At 37.9% G+C, this 24,836-nt stretch overlaps 2 protein-coding genes across 3 annotated transcripts in view; one reads left to right on the top strand and one right to left on the bottom strand.

The window, feature by feature from the left end:
- BRI3 (brain protein I3) overlaps window positions 1-24,836 on the top strand; it is a 51,366-nt gene that overhangs the window by 8,341 nt on the left and 18,189 nt on the right. The window contains exon 3 of one of the 2 annotated variants that reach the window (XM_075058319.1): window positions 6,679-7,067. The exons of the other annotated variant lie outside the window; for it this stretch is intronic. Coding sequence (XP_074914420.1) covers window positions 6,679-6,811 — 133 coding nt within the window. The 3' untranslated portion in view covers window positions 6,812-7,067. Of the gene's footprint in view, window positions 1-6,678; window positions 7,068-24,836 lie in introns of those variants that run through there. 2 annotated transcript variants of the gene reach the window in all.
- Window positions 8,176-24,836, bottom strand: part of BAIAP2L1 (BAR/IMD domain containing adaptor protein 2 like 1) — a 44,219-nt gene continuing 27,558 nt past the window's right edge. Inside the window, exons 4-14 of the mRNA XM_075058318.1 lie at window positions 19,821-19,882; window positions 19,650-19,721; window positions 19,183-19,320; window positions 17,650-17,802; window positions 17,040-17,207; window positions 16,112-16,262; window positions 14,720-14,927; window positions 14,332-14,409; window positions 13,831-13,996; window positions 9,701-9,741; window positions 8,176-9,120 (exon numbers count right to left, since the gene is read on the bottom strand). Coding sequence (XP_074914419.1) covers window positions 9,045-9,120; window positions 9,701-9,741; window positions 13,831-13,996; window positions 14,332-14,409; window positions 14,720-14,927; window positions 16,112-16,262; window positions 17,040-17,207; window positions 17,650-17,802; window positions 19,183-19,320; window positions 19,650-19,721; window positions 19,821-19,882 — 1,313 coding nt within the window. The 3' untranslated portion in view covers window positions 8,176-9,044. The remainder of the gene's footprint in view (window positions 9,121-9,700; window positions 9,742-13,830; window positions 13,997-14,331; window positions 14,410-14,719; window positions 14,928-16,111; window positions 16,263-17,039; window positions 17,208-17,649; window positions 17,803-19,182; window positions 19,321-19,649; window positions 19,722-19,820; window positions 19,883-24,836) is intronic.

Here is a 24,836-nt window from a genome sequence, read left to right as displayed (position 1 = left end):
TTAAATACTGTGATGCAGTGTTAAGTCTAAAAATGCACGTGTCAAATTGTACTGATGCTGTGTTCGCAGATCTCACTATTGGCCCTCTGATCTTGAGCATTTGACTTAAGATATTAATGTTTTAAGACTGATTTTCAAGAAGAGGATTGTCTGAAAAGTAATTTGGTTTTAAATACTTGTCAGTGGGAATAATTGACCTTAGTTACGGAGTTGGCAGCTGCAGTTATAGCTTAAATCCAAGATGCTGCTTGTAGTATAAATAAACCTTTCCACTTTATTTTTAGATTGGGAGTGGTGCAGTTACAATCAGCTTTTATGTGGTTTATGCTGTAGAACGAAATTTATGTTTGGTTACATTAATGAATCTAACAGTTTGAATATGGAGTCTCTAATTACTCTGCAGCTCAGGTAAGATACACAAGAAAAACCTAAAATATTCATATTCTCCTTTACGAAAAGTATTTTTTTTTCCTCCTTCTAGATTTAGTAACTGGCTAAGCAGTGATTGGATAAGTGTTCATCTAAAATTAGGTGGTGACACAAATCGACAGAAGCCAGAAAGTATTTGTGTAGCTAATGCTGTAGTAGTAATCACACTGCTATAGACAAGATAGGAACTGGCTCTGAAGTAACAGGTATGTTATGGTGGAGGTCATGCAGATACAGTTCTGGGAAGCTTTCCAAATGAGTGTCACTTGCAGCTGACTTGGTCTGCTGCTTAGCTGTACTGTGCCTGGTCTTCCTCTGTCGCTGACCCAGCAGTGCTTCCTGTGGCTTGCTTTGTCCCTTGCTGGTCCTTTTCCCTGGGTCTGGTGTTGAATATGGATGGCTTTTTTTTTTTTTTTAAAGTGGCATTTTGCATTACCACAAAACACTTCTTGAATAACTCTGTTTAGGGGGAAGGGAGTTTAAAATAAATTCTATTTAAAGTGTCAGGGACATCTGCTGAGCAATAGACTTGGGCCTTGCAAGCTGATTAAGAGGGTTAATTGATTCTAATGGGTTAGACAGCAGCCATCTATGCTTGGGTTTGCAGCTACTCGGGGCTGACCAGAAGTACCCTGATTGATCCCTCTATAATGTTTAATTAGTGTGTTTATTCTTTAAGGTCAGATAAAAATTAGGCTGCTTATACTCTTAACTGAACACACTGGCTTACTTGTCACAAAGGTAGACTTCAGGGCAGGAACTGAATATGGAATTATTAAGAGAGAAGAAGAAGATTTAAAAACACTAACAAAGCAAGAGTTGAATGGCTGCAGGAGGGGAATGCTCAATGTGCGTGAATGAAAAAGATGGCATTAGTGTAATAGCAAAACAAGGCAGGAAATACAATAGCCTTAACGTGCTGTGTACTGCACTTAATATGTCTTTTCCAGAGTAATGTTATTTTTGGTGTCATTGAAATGCCTGGAAAAGGGACTTTGCCTTTCTTGGATAGATCTGTAGTACCAAAAACTGCCTAAATCTTTAATTACTTAGAAGCATCGAGATTGTGTCTGAGCCTCTCAGTGCATATAGTATATTACTGGGTTAACCTGTGAAGGGGGAAAAGGAGAGGCCTCACCTCCTAAGCTTCTACTGCCAATTTTTATTTGGTCTGAGGGTGCTCAGCATTTCATGGATTTCCACAAGTACAAATTGCCATATTCAACTTTTGCATCCAGGCTTGCCAGTTTTGGTTGAAACTTAGTGTCTTTTCTATCCCTGTATCTGTAACCAGTCTGGCACTCTGAACAGTTTTGAATCACTTTGCATTTCAGTCCTATTAGCAGATTCTTCCCAGGAGATGGCACTTCTTGTAGCACATCTTTTCCCTGGTGAATGAAGTCAAGGGTACGAGAGCCTTGTTTACTGACTCCATTCTTTAACTGCAGTCTAATTTTGAGGGTCACTTGCAATGTAATTTTACAGTTGTAGTGTCCAGATATGCCCTAGGCAAAGAGGTTGTATGGCAAAGAAATTACACTAAAACTTTCCTGTTAACCTTAAGCCATGCTACCTAACCCCGCCTCATACACAATAATATGCTTAGGTAGGACAGCTAGTTGGAAATCTCTGGAAGCAAGGGTTAATATGAGGCTCTTCAACTCTGCTTTTAAAAGTCAGTCTAATAAAAGCATCTCTGCTTGGGTTAGTATGCTCTGAACTTGACCTAGCAAGCAGATTTTGACTTTCGGGGCACAGGCTAATGATGTAACAACTGGTTTGGGATTAGGACTTGGAAGGTGGGTAGGAAGGGTAAGTTAATGGGAGCTACATTTGCTTTATTATTTTTCCTTCCTTTTGACTTTGTCTCATTAATCCACTTTTTTTTTTTTAATGAAGAACAAAGCTGTATACAGTGAATAATCCAGAGTATATGGGAAAAGCTTACTTCATCATATGCCACTGTATGATATTTGCCTTTTTTCTAGTAGTGACAGTGACTGCTGTTCTGTTTATAATTTTTCAATAATTCCTTCCATATTTCTTTCCCCATCAGTATTATCCCCTCTGACCATTTTCCCCAATGATATTTCACTTTGCTGGGGAATGCTCTGTGGTGAGAGGGGAAGGGAAGCAGGCACTGCTCCCATGGGCTGATGGGGATCCTGGTGTAAAGTTCTTTGTAGCAGAACACTAGAGACAGACTAAAAAGAAGTATTAACCAAGCTGAGCAAATCTACCACCTGTAGTTTCTCTGAGTGCTGTTTGCTGAGGTGATGCAGGGCAAGTGCTGTGAGTCAGTGACTAATGCACCAAGACAAGGGTGAGTTTTTGCTTTGCAGCAGAAATGGCCTGGCTCCTTCTTGTCTGCTGGCATATAGTGTAATTTGTCAGCATTTTGGTGTAGAAGTAGAAATGCATTGCATGCCAGGTGGGGTGTGTGACACCTTTCTCTCTGATCCTCATAAATCCACTGGACATACTTGTCATCAAGCCAGCAGAAGTGTAAAGGCTAACTGATGGCACACAAAACTCTGGTCATCATTCCCACAAGAAATGCTTGTGGTATCAGCGGGACAGATGTAGGCATTGCCAAACCTGACTTACAAAAGAGAACTCTGGTAAACTGTATCACAAAGGCAGTAGTGCTTTTTCCAAGAAACTTGCTCTTGCTGCTGCTAAGTGTGTCTGTAGTACCTGGTCAGTATTAAAACTTGTTGTAGAAATACCAGAAATGAAAGTGGGATTCTGTGTGTTAAGTCCATATGTTCTGTAAGTCTGCAACTCATTGTGGTGAGAATTGGTAATTTGAATCAAACACAAAACCCTGGCAGGTAAGCTGGACCAACTCTGGTATGACAGTCTGTTTAGGTGTCGTCAGTGGAGACTGTCATATCCTTTTGGAGATGTAAAGAAATCTATAAGGAAGAAAGTTCCACTCTTACCTTATGCTTGATTCCTTAAACATCACTTTTGCTTCAGTTGGAGAACAGATACTGCTGATACTGCAACCACTGTACGAAGTACTCCAGTAAATGTTAGGGGTTTTTTAGTACTTCTAGTATTAACAATAGTATCTGTGGGTGACATGCCAGAACCAGTGTCCTTTACAACATGTGCTGACTATCAGTGTGCTGAATATGGCAATTCCAGCCTGGAGAAAGGTGGTTTTATGAGTTTGGGCAGTACCATGGATACTTTTAAAGTTTTATTTAGGCCAATGTGATATCTGGATTTGTGATTTCATGATAGAGGTATGGGAATTGGAGCTAAAAGGTACTGGAGAGAGGTGTGAAACTTTTTCCATGTTTGAGGAAGCTTTCCTGAAGTGCTTTGGAGCTGTGGGAAAAAATGGTGGTACCTACACCACTGAAACTAACTCTACAAAACATGTTCCAGTTCTGGGAAAAATGGTAGGATCTGAAATCCTGGAGAGTTTGCTGTAAAAGCAGAACATTTCTGCAGAGCTGATCTCTCATTGTTCTTATCTCTCTGGACACACAGATGTCAATGTTCAAGAGTAATCTTACATTGTTGTGGCAAAATAAAGCACTTGCACTGATAGATTGAGCTCTGATAGTACGCATGCCTGACTTAGAAGGAACAGAGGGGTAATGTTATGCTGAGTTGGTAGGAGTGGCCACAATGAACAGCACAGGCTATGAAAGTCTGAGTTTTGGGACACTTGTGTGCTGAGACTAGAATCTATGTGGTGATTTGAGCATTACTCTACATCTTTTCAGTTGTTGCCTTAAAGGAGTGTTATTTGAGGATATGAAATTATAAAACTACTGCTGCAATCAACTGTATCCTGACAATACCTTTATACCAAATTGTCCTGGTTTCAGCTGGGATAGAGTTAATTTTCTTTCTAGTAGCTGCTATAATGTTATGTTTTGGATTCGGTAAAGTTGACTTCTATCATAAGGACTCTAAACAGAAATTAAGTAAGTTCATCAAAAGGAGGGGACTGATGTTGAAAGCTTAAGGTGAACATGAAGTTGCATAAGCAGCAGAATATGAAGAACACTTTGAAAAGCCTTTGGTGGCTTATGATGGTTGAGGGGAAGGAGAATGGTTCTTAAGTTTAAGCAAGTTGTAATGTTTTAGCCAACTGCAGTAAGGAAACTGTCTCTGAGTCTGCATCTTCCTTCCTTTGCTCTATTTACATGTACAATAGGTTGTCTGTGACTGCTCTGTAGGGAAACAACAGCTTGTTGACCTTGGCACCTTGCTTGTAGCATGTATTTCAAGGTCACTTAGGTCTGTTTCTGTTGACTTTCACTGTACCAGGGAATCTAAGAGGACACATCTTGTTCAAGTGTTTTGCTAAACTCCAAATTTTGACGACTTAGTATAGCTGCTCAAATTTCTTGAGTCTTGAATATTCAGGCTTTACTGTCTGTCTTAATTTTGGGGGATGTTTTAGATACAGCACTTGAGAAAGAAGTCAGGGACTGAAATTCAGGTAAATTTCTGCTGTCACAGAACTGTGCTGAAACAGAATTTCTCATGTAGGGTGGTCATTCAGTTATGACTCAGCTGGAGCCAAATGACATCGATAGTAGGTTCTTCTACAGTTCTAAAAGGACATCAGTTTTTGGAAGTAGAAACCAGGAACACCTACTGAGGGTTATTTTAATAGTGAAGTGCGTTTGGCCTTTGGACTTTTCTAGCTACCAGAAATAAACTTGTTAAACAGCTTATGACAGTAGTGCTATGCCTCTGAGCTGTTCTGGTGACTTAGGAAGTCTGAATGTGAGTAGTTAGCACAGTCCTGTACACACTTACTTAATTGGCACCTTCCACAACAAGGTGCTGACATTTGAAGTACTCTTTCACTGTAAATCTCCAGTTAGAATTTTTTTAAGTCCTCCTTATCCTGCTAAATTGGTCAGAACCCTGAATGCCCAGCGCACCTATCCCTTTGCATGTTAATTACATTGACTTGCGCTCTCTGAAGAAAGATATGCCAGCACATCTGAGGGAATGTGCTGGCAACTGCAGGAACCAGACATTATCAAGTTGTGTATTAATTTGAAGTAACAGATTGAAACAAACCTATTTCATCTTGCTGTCTGCAATGGTTTTAACTTGCTTAGTGAAAGCATGAGCTGGATGTTTCACCAAAAGCCCTTAACCAGCATTACACAACTCTGTGCCCACTCAAACCTTTCTCTTAGGAAGAAGCCGAGAAAAAGCACCAAATCATCAGATCAAAACATTCAGAAAACAAGGATTATTTTTTCTGAAAGAGCTCTAGTGCACATATACTGTGGGAGACTTGAGATTGAACAAACTGAGAGGGTTCACCCCAGGACAATTGTGGAAACTAGGTAGGCAAACCATATGACACAAGTGTGACTGCTGCCTGTTGTAAAAGACCTAAAAAGCTGAGAAATGGGAGTTGTTTGGTGTGCAATAACCAGTATAACAACACTAGTGCAGTTAAGTCTTTAGCACTGTATCATTCCAGAAGAGTCAGTAAATTATTTTAAAAGCAGGCTTCTTTTCATTTTTATGAGAGTAAACTTCAGTGACACTAAGGTTTAGTTCTAGAAAACTGTACCATTGCCTATATGAAAAAGCTTGACCCCAAGAAGGGCTAGCAAGGAGTAACATTTGATACTTCCTTACAGTGTGTGATCTTTTATTCCTGTGTAGTTACTTGCCAAGTTTAGTTGAGCTCGGATGGAAGAATACAGAAGAGCCATGACTTCCAGATTGTTTAGGGACCAGAGATGGCTGCAGAGGCACAGGGTTTCATGTTAAAGCTTTCCAAATTGAAAGTGCGTATAGCAGGTGCTACACCTGCGCATGTTCTTTGGTGTTCTTGCATTAACCAATATTTGGAGTTGATAGAAGTGCTCAGAGGTGTGGTGGCTATGTTTTGATCTAAGTACCAGTCCTGGATTGTAGTGACAGAGAAATGGTTGCTGTCTGGAACTAAACAGCTAGTTTGAATTAAACCTTGTAGACTTCTTAACTACAGTCTGATCACCTACAACTTTCCTGTTTTTCTTTAAGTGGTATAATTCAAAATCTGCTGCTGCAAGCTATGAAAATAAATTCCTTTTAAAGGAAAAAAAAACCCCAAACCAAACCCAAAACATCTTTGTACTTTATCTTGCTATATAAAACAAGTGGTTTTTAGTGGTGTGTTTTTTAGTGACTGCCAGATCACAAAGTGGTAACTTTGGGGCAAAGTTGGTGGGTGTCCTTGACTAAGTCTGTTTTCCATTTTTACAGGGTTGGCGTGTTGGAGGACACCTTCACCTGTCTTGGTGTTTTGTGTGCCATTGTATTCTTTCCAATTGGGATTCTGTTCTGTCTTGCACTGAGGCAGAGAAGATGCCCTAATTGTGGGGCAGCTTTTGGCTAAGGGGATGAACGTGGATGTGCTTATGGAAGCTACAACTGTTAGCATACTCTTTCTAATGTAAATGTCATGTACAATCATTTTATTTGCTTCAGACCTGTTTTGTAAAGTGTGAAGAAATTTAGTCTCTTGCATGTAATTTAAACTTAATCTTTTATGAGCATGTGCATTGCAAAACATGAAAACCCAACTTGTTTTCCATGTTTAGTGGCACCTGTTGAAAACTAAATAAAACTGCTTTTCCTTTTGCAATCCTCAACTTGTGGCTGGATTATTAAGTATGTGACTAATGTGTCTGATTACATGTAGTTTGAAAGTGGAGTTAGTAATCCTAGCTACAAAGAAGGATAAATAGTTGCCAGAATCCTTTCTTTTTTATCATAAGACTTGGTTTACGGCTGTACTTGTTTAAGCACATCAGAATTTTTTGAGGAAAGGGTTGCAAGTGCTGTGTGTGCTACCACTATGCTAGTGGACAGTGTCTGTCTTCTGAAGGCACTAGTAATAACAAACAGTAAAAGCTCTATTTTAATTAGTGAAGGTTTTGGTTGTGGGGACACATATAACCTCCAAGGGCTGCAGTGGCAGTGTCCTATCTGCTGTAGCAGAAGCTTCTTAACATTGTGGAATTGGTATTAGTTCACAGACACCAGTACCTTCTGTCTGCAGCAGGGCACTTTTCTCTAGAAAGAGAGGCTGTGGCACTGCCAAGTATAGGCTGCCCTGAGTAAAGATTTTTGCATTTCAGATTATTTCCTTCTGACACTATATTATTGAAAGCTTATACAGTCTAGGTTAACTTTCCTCTAATATGCTTTAGAAAACTGGCTGAGGTATAAGTTACACTTCTGAAAAGCTGGTGTTTCAAAATGGGATAATGGATATTTTTGCAAGGCTCTATAGCAAATGAAGTGTCCTCAGCCTTGAACTTGAAAGGCAGTGTGAGAGAAAGATGTGGAATGAGTGGACTCTACCTCTGCAGCCATTACATGCTCATATACTGTTTTTTGGTATCAAGTAACTGAAAGGCATTTCACAACTCAAATTCACTGTTTATAGTAATAGAAGCAGGCACAACACAATGAATAACCATAGGATGCTGTAGGAAGCATGTACACATGTGAAGTAGAATGATTTAGAGTAAGGATTAAGCACTGGCAGTAGTCACAATACAGACAGGTGGGAAATATCACCCAAACTGTACAGTGATAAAGCACTCCACACTGATGCAGTGTGGAGAGTCAGTTTCTAATATTCTAGGCTAATTTGTGAGATGATTATTACTGTAGGAAAACTCTTTTCAGACAAGCTAGCTCCATTGGATTTAGAAGATCTGGGCCTGAGGTAACCAACTGTACAACTCTGCTTGTGACTGAAGTTAAAAGGTGTATTTCACTTAACTCAGATACTATACTATGCCAGCATTTAGGCCATTGCTAGGCTCCTTAACCAAAAATTTTCAAGCTTAATCTGTTTTTCTGTTGTGGAAGGCTGCAGTAATGGAATAACTTCAAAGGCAGCTTTTTATGTTAGAATTTGAGGAAAAAATTCATGGCACTTTTATTATGACTTTTTACAAGACTAAAGCTTGACAACATGTTTAAAAGAAGTAGTTATTGCATGTGTTGACATTACAACATCAGACTTAAACTAGGTTTATGTTAACACTTGAAACTTTGTACCTGAACATTAAGCAAAGCATTACAAATTGTCTATTCTTAAAGGATAAATATTTATTTATAACCTAGGGTGTCTGTCTTGAACAAAATAATGTATCATCACTTTATACAGGTAATTCTCTATTCTGGAATAAGGCAGTTGTTACATTGTTCTGTTTGGAAAAAAAAATCATCTTATTTAGCAAGTGGCATATGCAGGCTTATATTTTAGAACTTACCATTGCAGTTTCCAAATAATGAATGCCAAAGATTCATATTTGTGAGCTATTAGTTATACTGGTTTACTAGAGTATCCAAACTATCTCCAGTATTTTCACAATTCCTACTACAAAAAAAGGCATATTGTAAAATCAAGCCAAAGTGCTCAAACATTAGCCCAAAGCAATTGCCTCATTAGAAAGTATAGGTTTAAAAAAAAAAATCAGAAATCCATTCCAGTATGATTCTATTGTACAGTAATTACATTTAAATAAATTTTTAGAACAACTTTAGATAGTAATTGTCATTACTGAAAATGGTGTTTATAAGGAAGAAGTACATGTGTGTGGACTGTATATTCATCGAATAATTGGTGCTGATCTGTCATTTGTTACTGTTGGTCTGAGTTTCACAGTTGCAAAAGGATTTTCTCCACTGAAAAGAAATGCACAAAGTTACTAGAAGGCTTGCTGCAATACAAACCCAAATTTAAGCCATGCAGTTTCTTCATCCAAGTTGTCTGAAGACTAAGTTATGGATTTAGACTAAAGGATTCTGTGCAACTCTTAGTTTAACTTGAATTTTTAAAACAAGCTTATATATGAAGACTCACTTTGCAGTAATCCAAAATTTGGGAAGTCAATACCCAGTTAGATCTGTATGTTTTTAAATAGCTCCCAGTCTTCAAAAGACTTTTGTTTATAACCTTCAAAGACATAGTTTAAGTCCTGCTCCCTGTCAAACTATTGGAGAAACACTTTTCTGAGAAGGGCCTAATGCAATGTATTTTACCTGACGCCACTCTTCAGAGAAGTGCAACCAATTTTAGCCATAATGTTTTACTAATGCCTAGGAAAGGTCACAGAGTAATTAGGAAGAAATATCCTTATTCCTCGCAGAGTAATTTGGAAGAAACAGCCTTATTTCCCCTCACAATCAATCAATACAATAAATAAGCCAATATAAAAATCAACACAAGTAAATTAGTGTAAAAGCTTTAAGAAAAACCCCATACCTTAGAAAAGGTGGTTTTATAATACCATTCATATCAGGTTTCTGTAAAAGAAAACGAAGATATTTACTTAGATTTACAAAAACATGCTACAGGTGGTCTCACTAGCCTGCTAAGGAAAAGAGACCCTGTCATTCAAGCAGGCTAAAATATTTAGCTATTTAGAATAATTATTGTATAGTTCAGTTGAACTGCAGAGAGGTATAGAGGGGAGAATTATCTCAGAACATCAAAATTAGGAAGTTAAAAAACTGCATTAGCATTTGTTGGTTTGGGTTTTTTTGTGTGGTACCCACCCCCCTGGTTTAAGATCGGTGATCAACCTGATGTCTAGCTCAGCATTTTATAGGTTAAAATAGCAAACAAAACGTCACTGCAACAGCCATCAACCAAAAGAAAAAGGACGGAACTACTTGCGGCACAAATATCATACCATATTGTTTCTATAGCATAATTTATAAAGTGCTAGTTGTCACAGCAAAATGCCAAAACTAGTCTTGGAGCAGATCTTACAGGGTGAACACAGCCAGTGCATCTGTAAAGTCATGAAGTTAAAAAAGGCAGCAGCCACATAATGACATATTTAAATATTAAAAACCTGAAGTGAGGGCAGATTTCTGATCAGTATCATGTAGAATTTTTTTATACAACCTACTGTGTTGAGCTATCATTGATTTACAAAGTACAAGTTCTGGTATCTCCCATGACTTTTGTGAGTAGTGCTGGTGAGTAAAAAAGGCAAGAAAACAGCTCATGGCATGTACATATATAATTTGTATTGTTCATATGGGAGTGATACAAAAGGAGGAATAGTTTTGCATAGCTATTGCTAATATTTCCTTACAATTAAATTGCCATGCCTAAGTGTACAATCTGAAAAGACTTGTTTTTATAGCTACAGTTTGCACCGTACTTCTGTGATGGAGTGTACATCATTCCTGTGATGTTAAGCTAACCCAAAAGGTGGCAGTGTGGCTCCGGCACAGTGCTACTACAGGATGCAGTGTTTCAGGTGTGATAAAATGGAAAACTGTTGCAAAGTACCACCCTTCACAAGCCTGTTATGCTACATGGAAGTTTTGGCAAACAGTTCATTTCTACACCCCCCCCCCCAACTTTTAGTAATAATCATACTTAAAAATTACATATTTCAAACTGCAAACTAATTGCAGTGCTTCTAATATGCGTCAGATAAAGTTCCAAGTGAAAATTTGAATGTACATTCTTGCACGTGGAAGCAGGAATATGCAGTCACCTTTTATGTAGCAGCTTGACTTGTACTAATCATTCAGTCTGTATGGCCATTTTGTTTTCAATACTTAAAATTTCACTGCTGAACAAAGGCCTGCAAGCCTTTCCTTTTCAGGCACACCATCTATTGTACCAGGAGTTCCTAGCTGTTCCAGCACTCCTAGTTAGCCATACTAAAGACAGCAGCACAGTACAACGATACTGAGACAATTTAATGGGTTCAGTTATTTTTAAGTAAATGTGACTTACTATAGAGCTTGTCACAGGGCAAAGAACTCGCTGTACTGCTTGCTTGGCAACTTCCACAGGCCGGTACGTCTTTTAACTATTGCAAACATAATTACATTTGAAGGACATGTTGATCCCATAGGTCTCAACAGCTAGCCATGGAAGCAGCGAACCAATGTATAAATCTGACATTACATAATTGTTAAGGCTCATTACTTCTGTATCCAAAAATGAAAACCACAAATGTGTCAAAATATAGATGCTTGTCTTCATAATCATTTTAGAAGTTATCAGATATATATTTGATTTGAAAGTGACTGAACACTAAAATTTAGATCTTATTTCTTGATACTCATTTCATGCATTGGACAAACTTTATTCCTCATAGAAAAACACTGTCCTAGAAACACGATGTCACTGCACAAATTATATACTTCCCACACAAGAAGGCTCATTAGTGATAAATAAAACCACTTACTTGAATGTGGATTCAAATATGCTATATTCAAATATATATGCTAACATTAAGACTGTTCTGACAAAAAAACCAATCAGCTAATCTTTTAATAGGAATATTTAGATGAAAAAATATCCCCAAACATTACTACTGTAGTCTAAATGGGGTAAGATCTAACAGAGAAGAGAGCTTCACAAGTCTCTGTCGAGCAACTTTCATCCTTTTCTTTATGAAAGGCTCTTAGGTCTGCTTGTCGTTCTTCATGCATTTTAAGGAACATAGATTTTCCTGGAATGGGAAGCACTAGCCTTTTTTCCCCCTCCTTGCCAGAGAAAAGATACTTTTGTTTCAATTTCTGCATCTGCAAGAGGTATTTTGGCAGAAGTTAGCAGAAGTGCAACTCTGTTCTATCTATAGCTGCTCTTCTGAAATAGCTGTAGAATGGCTTTACAAAGCCAAGTACAGCTGGAGGGAACAATTCTGAAAGGCCTGTATAGCTGAACCTCCAGCAACTTTTCACATTTTTTGTATTTGTAAAGTTGAGGTGACCTGTTCCTTCTTTTAAGAACTAGATACAAGTCTGTGATGTGATTACAAAAGTGATTTCTTTGAAGACACACTATTTACTCAAGAAATAAAATTAACCTTTCTTTTCCTCCCATTTGTTACAATTCTGTCTTTCTCCATGCTTCTGAAATGCAGATAATAGTTTAAAATTCTGATGTTACTGACAATTTATGTAATTTGTGTCATGCTTCTGTCTTTCCAATGGTAGTTTTTTCTAGAGTGATGTATTGGAAGTTAGTTACATTTTTGTTATTCTTAAATGAATGTTTCTATTTTTACTTACTTAAACACAGTTCATTCTCTTTGCTTGTCAATATAACAAAGACCTGTTAACCCCCTCCAATGCCTAATACCTCTAAGTAAAACAATGCTGTAGATATACCTGACATCCTAATAGTAGATTTAAATGAAACAGAAGGAAAGGAGGCTTCTTTAAAGACAACCATTGTTTCCTGATGCCTTTCCATTTTACAGGAGTACCATTACAAATTTTCTGTCACCCTTTGACCTTAAATGGACTCAATCACCATTAATCAAAATGTGATCCAACAAACTTTCAGTTTGTGCTTTTTAAGCTTCTTTAGTTAATTTTACTTCCATAAAGCACAAATTTACAAAGGTCACTTCAGTTTGTACTGCGTGATTCAACAGATTACTTAGAAAGCAGAAACATCTGTCAGAACGACAACCCAAAATTTGTTTAGATGTTATATTGATATACAAAATATTTTAGTCATACCAATAAATAATAAAATGTAAATTTTTTAGCTACTGGCAGCCAACTATAGGATTCCTGACTTCCAAGAAGTTTGCAATGGTACCTGCTAATGGAACTTTGCATTTTACTCTGGTACAGTCTCTCAGTTTTAGCAGTGACAACCTAATTTTATATAATATATAAAATCACAGAAAGTTTTTTCCCATCAAAATGTGATCTCTGCTTCAAGAGGCTTTTTGAAGAAAGTCTGAAAAACATTTATCGCTATTAGGTACACATCAGCAAAATATTTAAACAAGCAGCAAGAAAAAGACTAGTAATTGCTTAATTTCATTAGATTAGTCTTCATTTTGAATCAGTTTGAATGCTGACTTAATAGCAGAAATACTAGCTTTATACAGCATTATCTATTAATAAAAATGTATTTCTACTCAGCTGTGGTTTTGCTGAATATAGACAGTAGTTAGTACATATATCCCTCAGCAACATCCAAAAAAACAACACTAACTTTCATGGGGTTGTGTAAAGCATTCCTGAATACAGACTTTAAGCTGCTTTAAATCTCCTGTCCCCCTATAGCTCTAAAATCACTTAAGATGATGGATTTGTAGTACTTCCTGTGAGAATTTCTTTTCATGTTTAACAGATTCCATTCCTGAGAAGTTTGCTATGCAGAGTAAGTCTCCTAGTACTCTTAGCTATATCCCTGAACAATTATTCTCCCTTCCTATTACTACAGATGAATTGAAATGCCAAAAAAAATTATACTCTTGAAGACAGCTGCATCGAAGGGCCACTGAAGCACAAGTAGCTAAAGTAGAATATCCTGGGGCCTCATTTAAGAGCTCAGCTAAGTAGGTCAAGAAAAGTAAGCAAGGAAAAGTGTTTGGATTCATGGTATTGATTACTTACCGGACCTGCATTTTCTGGTCTGTCAGTTGGCGTTTTAACAGTAGTACCTTTGGAAGACTCCATTCTTTTATCTGTTTGCAAAGACCCCAGATAGTCTGGCGGTGGGAGGACAACATCACCTTTTTCCACAAGATTTACAGAACTAATACTTCGGATTGGTGCAGGGCTGCAAGACAGAACCCAACAAATATTTTCAGTTCCTATAATACACCTCTCTCACTTTAACCCAGGAAAGTACAGAAGTGCATGAGCTGAAAGTTAATAAAGGCGTACAGTCCCACTGAAGTCAGTGGGACTCAAAGTTGGGGTGAAGTTAGTTCTTGGGTCTTTGTGCAACCATTAAAACATGTTAATGTAATCAAGGCATCATATTACAGATTGTTAGAAAGTATTTACCATGTATGTTACTGAACAACAAAGAACATGAGCAGAAAAAGTAATATTTTTAACAAATGTTAGAGAAGATTTGGGCATTTCTGCAAGTCCCACCCAAAACGTTACCTTGGCACTGGGACAAATGCTTTTTCTTCTGCTGGTTCTTCTACTGGTCTAGTATACGATGATGGAAACCATCCTTTTCTGTAATGGGAAAGGTTTTCAATTTCATATTATATAAAATTGGAAAGATCTTTCCAAAGACAACAGTGGGCAAAACAGTAGAGTCAAACTGAGATTTAATTTTTAGACCTGATTTCTGATGACACCAAATTAATGTACAAAATCTCCCTAAAATAACTGCAGCAATTTACGTTACAGAAAGAGTCCAAGTCCCCAGTCAATGACAGCCAGCAAAAAAGGTGGAAAACCATTTACTAGTATCTGCTAACAAAATCTGATGAGACACGTTTTTCCTACATGTTCCAATTGGGTAATATATTCATTATCTTACACTTTAGTTGTGTCATGTTCCCCGTAAAGCCAACCATCCTTTTCTTCAGCTACAAGAAGTGTGATGATATCCCCCTGTGCAAAGCTAAGCAACGTTTTGTTACTTCCAGCAGTATGTGGGAAGATCGTCTTTACTTTTTGCCTTTTCATTATATTTAGCCCTGTGGCAACAGAAGTTGAACGCGATAAACTGGCATCATCTGAATTCTCTGTCAAAAAAAGAAAAAGGAAAAAAAAAAAAAAGGAAAAATTAGCCACACACTAACAAAATTAAATACAATTAGTCATGTGACAGGAAAAAAAAAGTAGATAAAAGAATACTCAAGTGCAAATCAAGTTCTGAGACTTTGTACTGCTTTGGTTTCCACTTAGACACCTCTCAATTATCTGCCAATGTTTCTTATCACCATGAAGTTCTTAATAGCATGTGCATTTATAGACACCCCCTGCCCCCATCACAGTAAAGTTGAACCAACAGACATAAAAAGTTATGTAAGTTTTAACTTGCTACTTCTTTCCTCATTTGACATGAAAAATGCTAAATGTTCACAGCCATAAAAGACCTTTGAAAGTTTTCCATTCTAAAATAATCTAACTGTATAAAGTCCAAGATTTCATTTTCAAACGTGCCTAGCACTCAACTTCAGCTGAATCGACGAGAGTTGCAGATACTTGGCACTTTTCAGACACCAGACCAGAAGACAACATAAAGAAGGTCTCAAAATTTTATGTTATTTGACCAGTACAAGATACTGTAAACGCATTTTTAAGGAAGAAGTGCTGGAATTGCTATTATCACATTGAAGAGTTCTGCATTTCTTATGTTGTGATCTAGGCTTAGTTCTTTCCCTTCCTTCCCTATAGCAGAGAAAGTAAAAATATGAATCTATTAGAAACTTAGAAAACAAATCTTAAAAGGATTTTACATTTCAGGAAAGAAATGCAAGACTCGGCTCATTTTGTCCCATGTGCATTCTTCCCTAACTGCTACATGCCCTTAAAGGAAACCAAAGCGAGACTGTAATAGTAGTTTATGTTTACTTGTGTGCACTGCAATAATCACTCAGTTTTATCTTGTTCAAAATTATAGAATGTATTCTTCTGATAAGATTGGAAGTCACAAGAGCAGTTAAGCTGGGTTAGTCAGGGACACACAGAAAGTGATTAATATAGAATAAAATACCTATCTTGACCTGCATTTACCGCAAACAGTTCTCTTATAACGCATACTTCTCCTGTTAGGCAACTTACATAAATGCTTTGTAAAGACCATTTTCTACTCCTCTATACATCCTGGAATTCACATCATCATAGTAGTCAAGAAGTCCTAAGAATTTCAAGCACTATAGTGTGTCATTTACATTTATATAGTTTGCAGCACAGTGACACTCACCTGCTGAATTACTTAGTTTTTCAGAAGATGCCTTCGGAACCGTTGCAGGATTGTTAAACATATCAACTAGTGGACTAGTGTACGCCCTACCTGTAGGAGCAGGGGGCACCTTTGATGCATTTTCATGATGAGAGTAAAAATCACTTCCAATCTAGAGTCACAAAAACAACACTATCACAATACTGAGCAGACAGTGACAACTTATTTGCAATGTTAAATTCTAGAAAGCAATGCTTAATTATTACCAAATGATACATATTTAGATCTGTCAGAAATTCCTCATGTTCCTATGAAATTGCTGATAGAACAGTTTGTAAAAGGCTTCTGTCCCTTGATAAACATTTGTTAGTGGGAATGCTATGATTGCTTTCCCCTCCAACCCCCCAAATAGCACAGTTACACCTAGATAATCTCCAGATTTTTTTTTTTTTTTTTTAGAAATTTACTAATATCATTTAGAAATTCAACAATTAATGGTGACGCAACATACAAGTAGGTAGAATTTAGAATTTAACCTGTACTCTAATAAGAATCATGGAGGGAAGAAGGAAGAAGGAAAGAAAATAGAAAATAACATTTTGTTTAATTTTATATTGAACTACTGAGTATGTAATTACTATTACTTACAGACAAGAACATAGGAAATGGAGTGGTTAGAACAAAAGTAGTCCTGAGGCTGGGCTCTGTAGAAAAAGTCCTAGGCACTCAACTGACCCTTGTTTGGATATGTGCTTCTGCCTACTATACTGTGTATTTTTCCAGTAGCAGAGCTTCAGCTTAATGATTTTGCTTTCATAGCCAACCCCAGAATATTCCAACGGAGGTACATTATAGACTCGATCCCAAATGCTTGGTACAGAAGAAGCTGGTGAAGCCCATTTACTCCCATTTAAGAGAGAGAACCTTTAACCATCAAACAACAACATACCATGGTATTTCTCTCTATCATTGGTGAAGGCTGTGGAGTTCCTGATATTGGAGTGGAACCAGGTGTCCTTATTTCGTCTATCATCATTCTGACTTTTTCAGGCACTTTGGTGGCATCACTACAGATTTCCTGCCACCCAGGCAGCTTGGATTTTAGGAAGTCCGCACACTGCATCCAAGTTTAAAAGGTACTTGTCAAAGATACGCTTTTTCACAAAATTGCACAGACATACTTGTTAATTTTCATTATACCAAAATGATAACACCAGCAAAATGGAAGTTTTTTCAAAGATTTTTCTAAGTAATACCTGTTTGAAACAAACAGCATGTTGTAGAAAGAGACTGTCCTTTTTCTAGGTCAGATACTGGAAACACCTGATCAGTCCATACATGTTTTTCTTAGTATCTGATTTTTAAAAAAGTCACAGTAACTCTTTATTGTTGCTACAATACACTTAAGAGAATATTGCATTGTAAACATTTTCTATGACCTCATCACAACACTTGTCTGGCACTACAGTGTTCCTAAGTGCTATCTTAGCTATTTATGGCAGTCTGATCTATATGATTAGATTTCAGGAGTTTTATTTGTTTACACTCATGCCACTGACCTGAATGTGATAGAAGTGTATGTGCTGGGTAAAGCTGCAGTGCTTGTCAACCAGAAAACAGAATCTTCTTTTTTCTTCTAGGAGAGCTTCTCTGCAGCCTTCTGCAATAAATCTCTGAATATCACTCTGTCGAGAGCTCACGGTTTCCAAATACTAAGGAAAAAAGAGAAAAAAAAAATCACATACAGTCTCTGAGTTTTATTTGGTACTATATCCAATTACTGAAACAAACTCTAAAAGCCTTAGAAAAAGCTTTTGGAAAGGCAGGTGGGGTAGGGTGGCTCTACTTCCAAGTCTTCTTCTTTTCATGCACACACCTAACTTCCCTAATCTCATCAGGTAAATGTATATTCTCATTACAGGCAATCAATAATCTATTTAGGGGGTGGGGGAAGTGAAGCAAAACAAGAAACAGCCTTTTAGCCTCTAAATAAAATGTTGCAGTAAATAAGAATATGACATCAAAGCAGCAACTGCATTGAGCAATTTTAAGGCCACAGGTGTTCTAATTAGACTAATTGCCTTCGTCTGCTCCGTAGCAGTTACATTTACTCTCACAAAGCTATGATGAATCTCTGCGTCATTTTAGAGAGGGGAAGATGACTTACTAGAAAGACTAAACTGTATTTATCTGAGGTTATGAGGATTCATGGCTAAACTGTGATTAAATGCTAATCCTTGAATTCTCAGTCCAAAACCTTAAAAAAACCAAACCATTATGAATGTAGGTTAAAAGATAGGTAGTAAGAAATAGGAGCTAGTATTACTTGTGTTTACTGTACCTTGTTATACACAAAGCTTTCTTTGAAAAGAAAATTAAAATAGAAAAATATAGAGAAAAAATACATAAACTAGCATGAAGTAGAAGTATTGTGCAAATAAAAATATCAATGGCAAGTATTTTCTGAGAGATCCATGACAACCTGAATATGACTTACTAATTTAAAATAGTTTCTCTTCATTGCCTTGCCATTTCTTATTTCGCCTTAAGATGGCAATGCTGTTTTAAGATCAGTAGGAAAGGTAGTAAGTGGTAACAGAAGTTGGCATTTGCCTACTTTGGGAAATTAATTTATAGCAAATCACTACTGAATTTGCATAGTATAGCTGACTCCCTGTGTAAACCTTTGCATAAAGGTGTAGTTACAGAGGTACTTTAAAAAATAAAATAAAAATTGAGTAGTCATCAAGGGATGAAACCTAGAAACTGAAGCAGAAGTCTCTAAATATGTAGAGCAGTGCAGTCCAGAGCTTAATTTCAACCTGAACACATATTCTAGGAATGTCTTTAATATAAACCAACTTTGAGGAACCAAAAACGCAAGTTCTTTGAAATTGTAGAGTTTAACTATTGCCAAACAACTTACAGAGGAGTTATGTGTATTAACTAATAACATTGCATATACAAAAATTGTGGTAAGCTTCAGAAGTCAAGTTTTAAAACAGACTCAGAGGTGACCTGTAATAGCTTAACATTTTCTGTTGACCAGTTCTCATACAAAGAAAAAAACAAATAAGAGACAATACACTGACCTCCATTTCTTTATGCTCATATTTCATTACATTTCGTGCTCCTTGGCTTTTCCTTCTGATTTTTTTCAGCTCAGCCTGAGACTTCTCTAAAGAATCTAATTTGCTTCTGTGTTCAGTTTGGTACCTCTTTAAAGTTGCCTGCAATCAAAGCATTTAAAACATTTCATGATGCACTCAGCCATGTAACTGGGTAAATGACTAAAAAGCATCACCATAATCTATGAGATATCACTAATACACATCAAATGAGTTTGGCAATTGCCTTTCTCAACTTTAGTTTAAAAATGCTATTAAGTCATGCATTGGTTCCCTTTTTAACTCAAAATAAGCATGAAAATTTTTGCCATGTTCATCCATCTAAAGCTCAGTTCTAATGTATTAATTAACTGTTAGGGTACAATTTCTGAAAAATTCTTTGACTAGCAATAGATAAATAAAATATGACTTTTAGAATTGAATATACTTACATTCATATATTTTACATCCAGGTCAGTTTTCTTCTCCAGTTCAGATATAATTTCTTTATGAAATTTTTTGAACTTTAAAAGAAAATAAATGAAGGGTTATTAAAAATTGGCAAAAGTAGTTTATAACTTCAAAAGGAAAATAAATTTTAAAAAATAAATTGTTTAACTTACACTCTCCTCTAGACTGTCATTAAGTTTCTTGTGCGTTCTTGAAATTTCTACCAGAACTTGGCCTGTTGATAAACATACAGCATGTATGTTGACAAACATTGTTTCTTTCATAGAATTCTGAAGCTGGTTAACTAAGAGCAGTAATAAAACGTATTTAATATATTTATTAACTGGAATATATTTAAGAGGTATAGGAAATTTCTTGCTCATCACAGCAGTTTAAATAAATAACTAGATCTGACCACAGACAAACCAAGAAGCTTATAAGCGACAGAAGAATAATTAATCATGCATTATTATGCAAAAGGGACATGGAGTGCTGTGATGGGTTGACTCTGGCTGGACGCCAGGTGCCCACCAAAGCCGTTCTATCACTCCCCCATCCTCAGCTGGACAGGGGAGAGAAAAAATATAACAAAAACTTGCGGGTCGAGATAAGGACAGGAGAGATCATTCACTAATTACCGTCACGGGCAAAACAGACTCAGCTTAGGGAAAATTAGCTCAATTTATTACAAATCAGCCAGAGTAAGGTAATGAGAAATAAAACGAAATCTCAGAACACCTTCCCACCACCCCTCCCTTCATCCCGGGCACAACCTCACTCCCGGATTTCTCCACCAAGCCCCCCCAGCGGCACAAGGGGGACAGGGATGGGGTTTACGGTCATCACACGTTATTTTCTGCCGCTTCACCTCCTCAGGGTGAGGGCTGATCACACTCTTCCCCCGCTCCAGCGTGGGGTCCCACCCACGGGGTCAGTTCTCCACGAACTTCTCCAACGTGGGCCATTCCCACGGGCTGCAGCTCTTCACAAACTGCTCCAGCATGGGTCCTTTCCACGGTGTGCAGTCCTTCAGGAGAGCTGCTCCAGCGCGGGTCCCCCACGGGGTCACAAGTCCTGCCAGAAAACCTGCTCCAGCGCGGGGTTCCCACGGGGTCACAGCCTCCTTCGGGAACCCACCTGCTCCGGTGTGGGGTCCTCCACGGGCTGCAGGTGGAGATCTGCTCCACCGTGGACCTCCCTGGACTGCAGGGGGACAGCCTGCCTCACCAGGGTCTTCACCACCGGCTGCAGGGGAATCTTCGCTCTGGCGCCTGGAGCATCTCCTCCCCCTCCTTCTGCACTGACCTTGGTGTCCGCAGGCTTGTTTCTCTTACATGTTCTCACTCCTCTCTCCCGCGGCTGTTTCTCCCTCTCCCAACTTTTTTCCCTTCTTAAAAATGTTATCACAGAGGCGTTACCACTATCGCTGATTGGCTCGGCCTTGGCCGGCGGCGGGTCCGTCTCAGAGCCGACTGGTATGGGCTCTCTCTCTCTCGAACACAGGGGAAGCTTCCAGCAGCTTCTTACAGAAGCCACCCCTGTAACCCCCCCCGCTACCAAAACCTTGCCACACAAAACCAATACATACAGACAAAATAAATACTTCCTTCTCTCCAGAATAGCTCATACTGATTTAGTAACAGCCTCTTTTCTTGCCAAGTTAAAGAATAGCACAGAAGAACTAGAGATAGTTGTTGCTATCCAAATAGCTGCTATCCATTTTTCAGTCTGAAAATTAAACTTTAATGTTTATTAACTAACTGGATATTCGGAATTAACTAAGTAACCTTTCACATTCATTCACAGCACACCTGCTAAAACAGATCCCATACATATGCTGATTAATTTCCCAGGCTGTTTTATCAGCGATTACAGCCTGACTGTATGGCATTAACTAACATCCAAGCAGCAGCAGATTTCTCAGCATCCTCCCAACAGATCCTAAATATGCCTATTATGCTCTGCTGTCTTCCAGCACAAAGTTACACAGTTTACTTTTAACCACGAGCAGTTAAAAGCTGAACTGTTTCATTTTGCTTTAAGGAGGATATGGAGGAAAAATACCTCAATCCTTTGGGTGTGGTTCTATGCGCAATGTAAACTGTGCATGCTGCGGTCCTGCCCTGCATGCAGACAGCCACACCATTCTGCTCTGGATACAGATGGCCACATCATCCCCACTCCCTTCTTTGCGCTGGCACTGACGCACTGAGTGTGTGCCAGTCTTGTCTGGGAGATTGCAACACACTGCTGGGAAGAGTAGTTGGAAGTATCCTGAAGTGCCCAGTTTGATTTCACCCAAATTAGACCTGTAGATAGTTACCAGGTCTCAACCAGGAGCCTTTACAAAAACCTGAAAGTCCCAGGACCATGATCTGATTCCTGAACTGTGTCACATCTGAAAGTTTCGACTAGAGATGTGTTCCATTTCCATGGCAAGAACGGCAGGTTCAGTTCCATGGCTGATTCACTGGCACGTCTCCTCCAGTAATCTATCTATTCCTCAGTCAACCTTGAAGTATTTGCCATACAGGTGCTTGCAGTATTAAACCTGCAGTAGTGCTGTCCTAATGTACAGGCAGGCCTTACAAAGCTACACACAATTCTGTAATTCTGATTACGTATCACTGGCAGAGTCACTGCATGGGACTGCTCTGTATGTCCCCTCCTATTTGTTATCTTATGTTATTCTCAGTTTCTTTTTTTCAAAGGGAAAAAAAAAGGATGCATTAACTGTTCAACATGCTGCTTTACAAATCTTGTTTTCTACCATCCGTATTCTTTCAGAACCCCTCCTGAATTAGTCAGCAAAGACTTATCATCCTATAATGTGTCAGATCCTTCAGGTGCACACAAAAGCTCCCAAAGGGTGCAGATAATTAAAAAAATTGTCTAAATAAAATGAATGACAGAACTTTCCATGAGAACCTTACCTTCTCCTTTCTCAGCATCTCCCCAGACATCAAAACCCGTCTCCCCATAGCGCATAGTAGTGATTTGGTAACCTTCCCATATAACATAGATGCATTCCCGTAGTGCTTGCATATGTATTACCACCTTTCTCCCTTCTTATCTGTCATTCTCAAGTCATGACACCTCAAAATTTTAGTTTCTTTGAAATGAGAACCGTACTTCCTGTCCCATGAACCAATACGACACAGCAGATCTTTAACTAAATAATATAAAAATGTGGGTCCACAATATTGTTTATGGGGAAACATGAGGCAGTTCAGGAAGAAAAACATGTGTGTCCTGACTTTTCAGGAATCCCTCTTCATGCCCCAATCCCCACCTCTACATCTCTTTGCACAACAGACTACAGGAGACTTGGAAGAAGGAATCAGAATACAATGAGAACAGTCAGCCCCTTGATTAGCAAGAAAAAGGAATTTGCAGAACGATACCAGGATGATAGATGGGAGACACAGAGGGATCTGTATTTTTATATAGATAGATAAAGCTTTTGTGAGTCCTTCTGTACAGCCTACAGAGTGCTATGCTTTTTTTGTTTGTATTTAAAGTTGCTGGTGACTACGGAAATATAAATACTATAAGAAGTGAGAAGTGCTATAGTAATTAGTTGCTCATATGCAATAGAAAAGTAAATACAATGTAGCTACATAAACACTTGAAGTAATGGACATGAGTAAGCCACCTTGTTATTTTAAGGCTGTAGCAATGAATACACTTCAGTCCATGGTGTTTCCGTTTCATCGAACTCAACTGAAAAGATACATTTTAGACTGTAATGGACTTTTAAAATTAGAAAACTTTCGGAAATACTTATCTGCAACTTAAGGAGGAAAATAGTGTTAAAAGAAATAGGGGGGGAAAAAAGTCAGAGAAATACAAATAAAACTATGAAGTTCATTTGGTTTTAAATATGCAGGCTAGAAAGCTATTTGAGAAGTTACAGAAATTCACAGTGAGTGTTGAAATGGCCCTCAAAATAATTGCCCTTACAGATTTTTGTTCTTTTTAAAGTGAACTTATTCTCCCTCTTTGTAGAAAGTAAGTTCTGAGAATCTGCTGCCAAAGCAGCACACTTAGCTAATACTTGGCAACGCTAACGCAGCCAACCCTAGCGTTCCAAGTACTGACAGACATCCAACAACGTCGGGTATTGACTCAGCTCTCGCATCGCTCTTTCACACTCCCTTCCTCTGGCCTGCCCTGCCACCACAGTGTAAACGCTCAATAAAACAACCCATTCACCTGGTGTGTCAAGAATGGAAAACCTGACGCTCAGAGGTTGTTATTTTTGTCTCATACAGCACTTGAACTGACTGCAGCCTTCAAGTCTTTCGGCTTTGAGTGCTTGGTTAGAAACAGGTTTTTTCATCTTTATTACAAAGAATACTGCCAAAACATGTCCTGAAATGAAGAGAACTTAAAAAAACTAAACTTCCTTCTAAATGGTTTGTGCTGGATTATTTTACAAGTTTATTTTAGAGTGTTCTAGTACACTTTTAAATAGTATTTTTAGATATCAGTGACTGTATCTCTAATTACATTTTCTTTTTCTCTCAACCAAAGACTCCCCGTATGCTGTGCATCAGGCAAAAGCGATTTTATGCTGGAACCTCCTTACTGCCACTGGTAATCCACAGGCACTGTATGTACTGACTCACCCATTTAATTTCCTCTTTCATGTTTTGAATCAACATTTTGAAAAGAACCCATAGTAAGCACACTCTGACCTATTAAGATTTAAATTATAGTGTAAATTACAGGTCAGATACTGCAACTCAAATAAATAGAGAACGTTTTTACAGTGAACATATACCAAGTTTTTTTATTGCCAGTTTAAGATAATGGGTTAGCCACATTTTGATGGCCCTCCCAAATAAGATTTATACAAGGAGACAAATTTTTGTAGAAGACTAATTCAGGAAAGGCAACACAACCCCTAGCCTACATGTAACAGTGTCCAAGTGGAATGGAAATTGAACAACTTCAATATAATATTTTTATTTTAATTACAATAGCGAATTATAGAATAGCTCTAATAAAGACAATGGGTTACTCTGGATTAGTAACAGCATAACCTAAGGCCAGGCTCTAATGTTCAGTACTTATTCATCTGGTAAAAAGGTACAGAAAACTACTTAAGGTGTAGACAAACACATACTTCTCACATGAACTAGAAATATTTTGCTATATATTAAAGCTGCTCATGATCAGGTTTT

Source organism: Buteo buteo, chromosome 27, assembly GCF_964188355.1.
Source record: "Buteo buteo chromosome 27, bButBut1.hap1.1, whole genome shotgun sequence".
NCBI classification, from domain to species: domain Eukaryota; kingdom Metazoa; phylum Chordata; class Aves; order Accipitriformes; family Accipitridae; genus Buteo; species Buteo buteo.
This window is presented reverse-complemented; position numbering and strand designations above follow the sequence as displayed.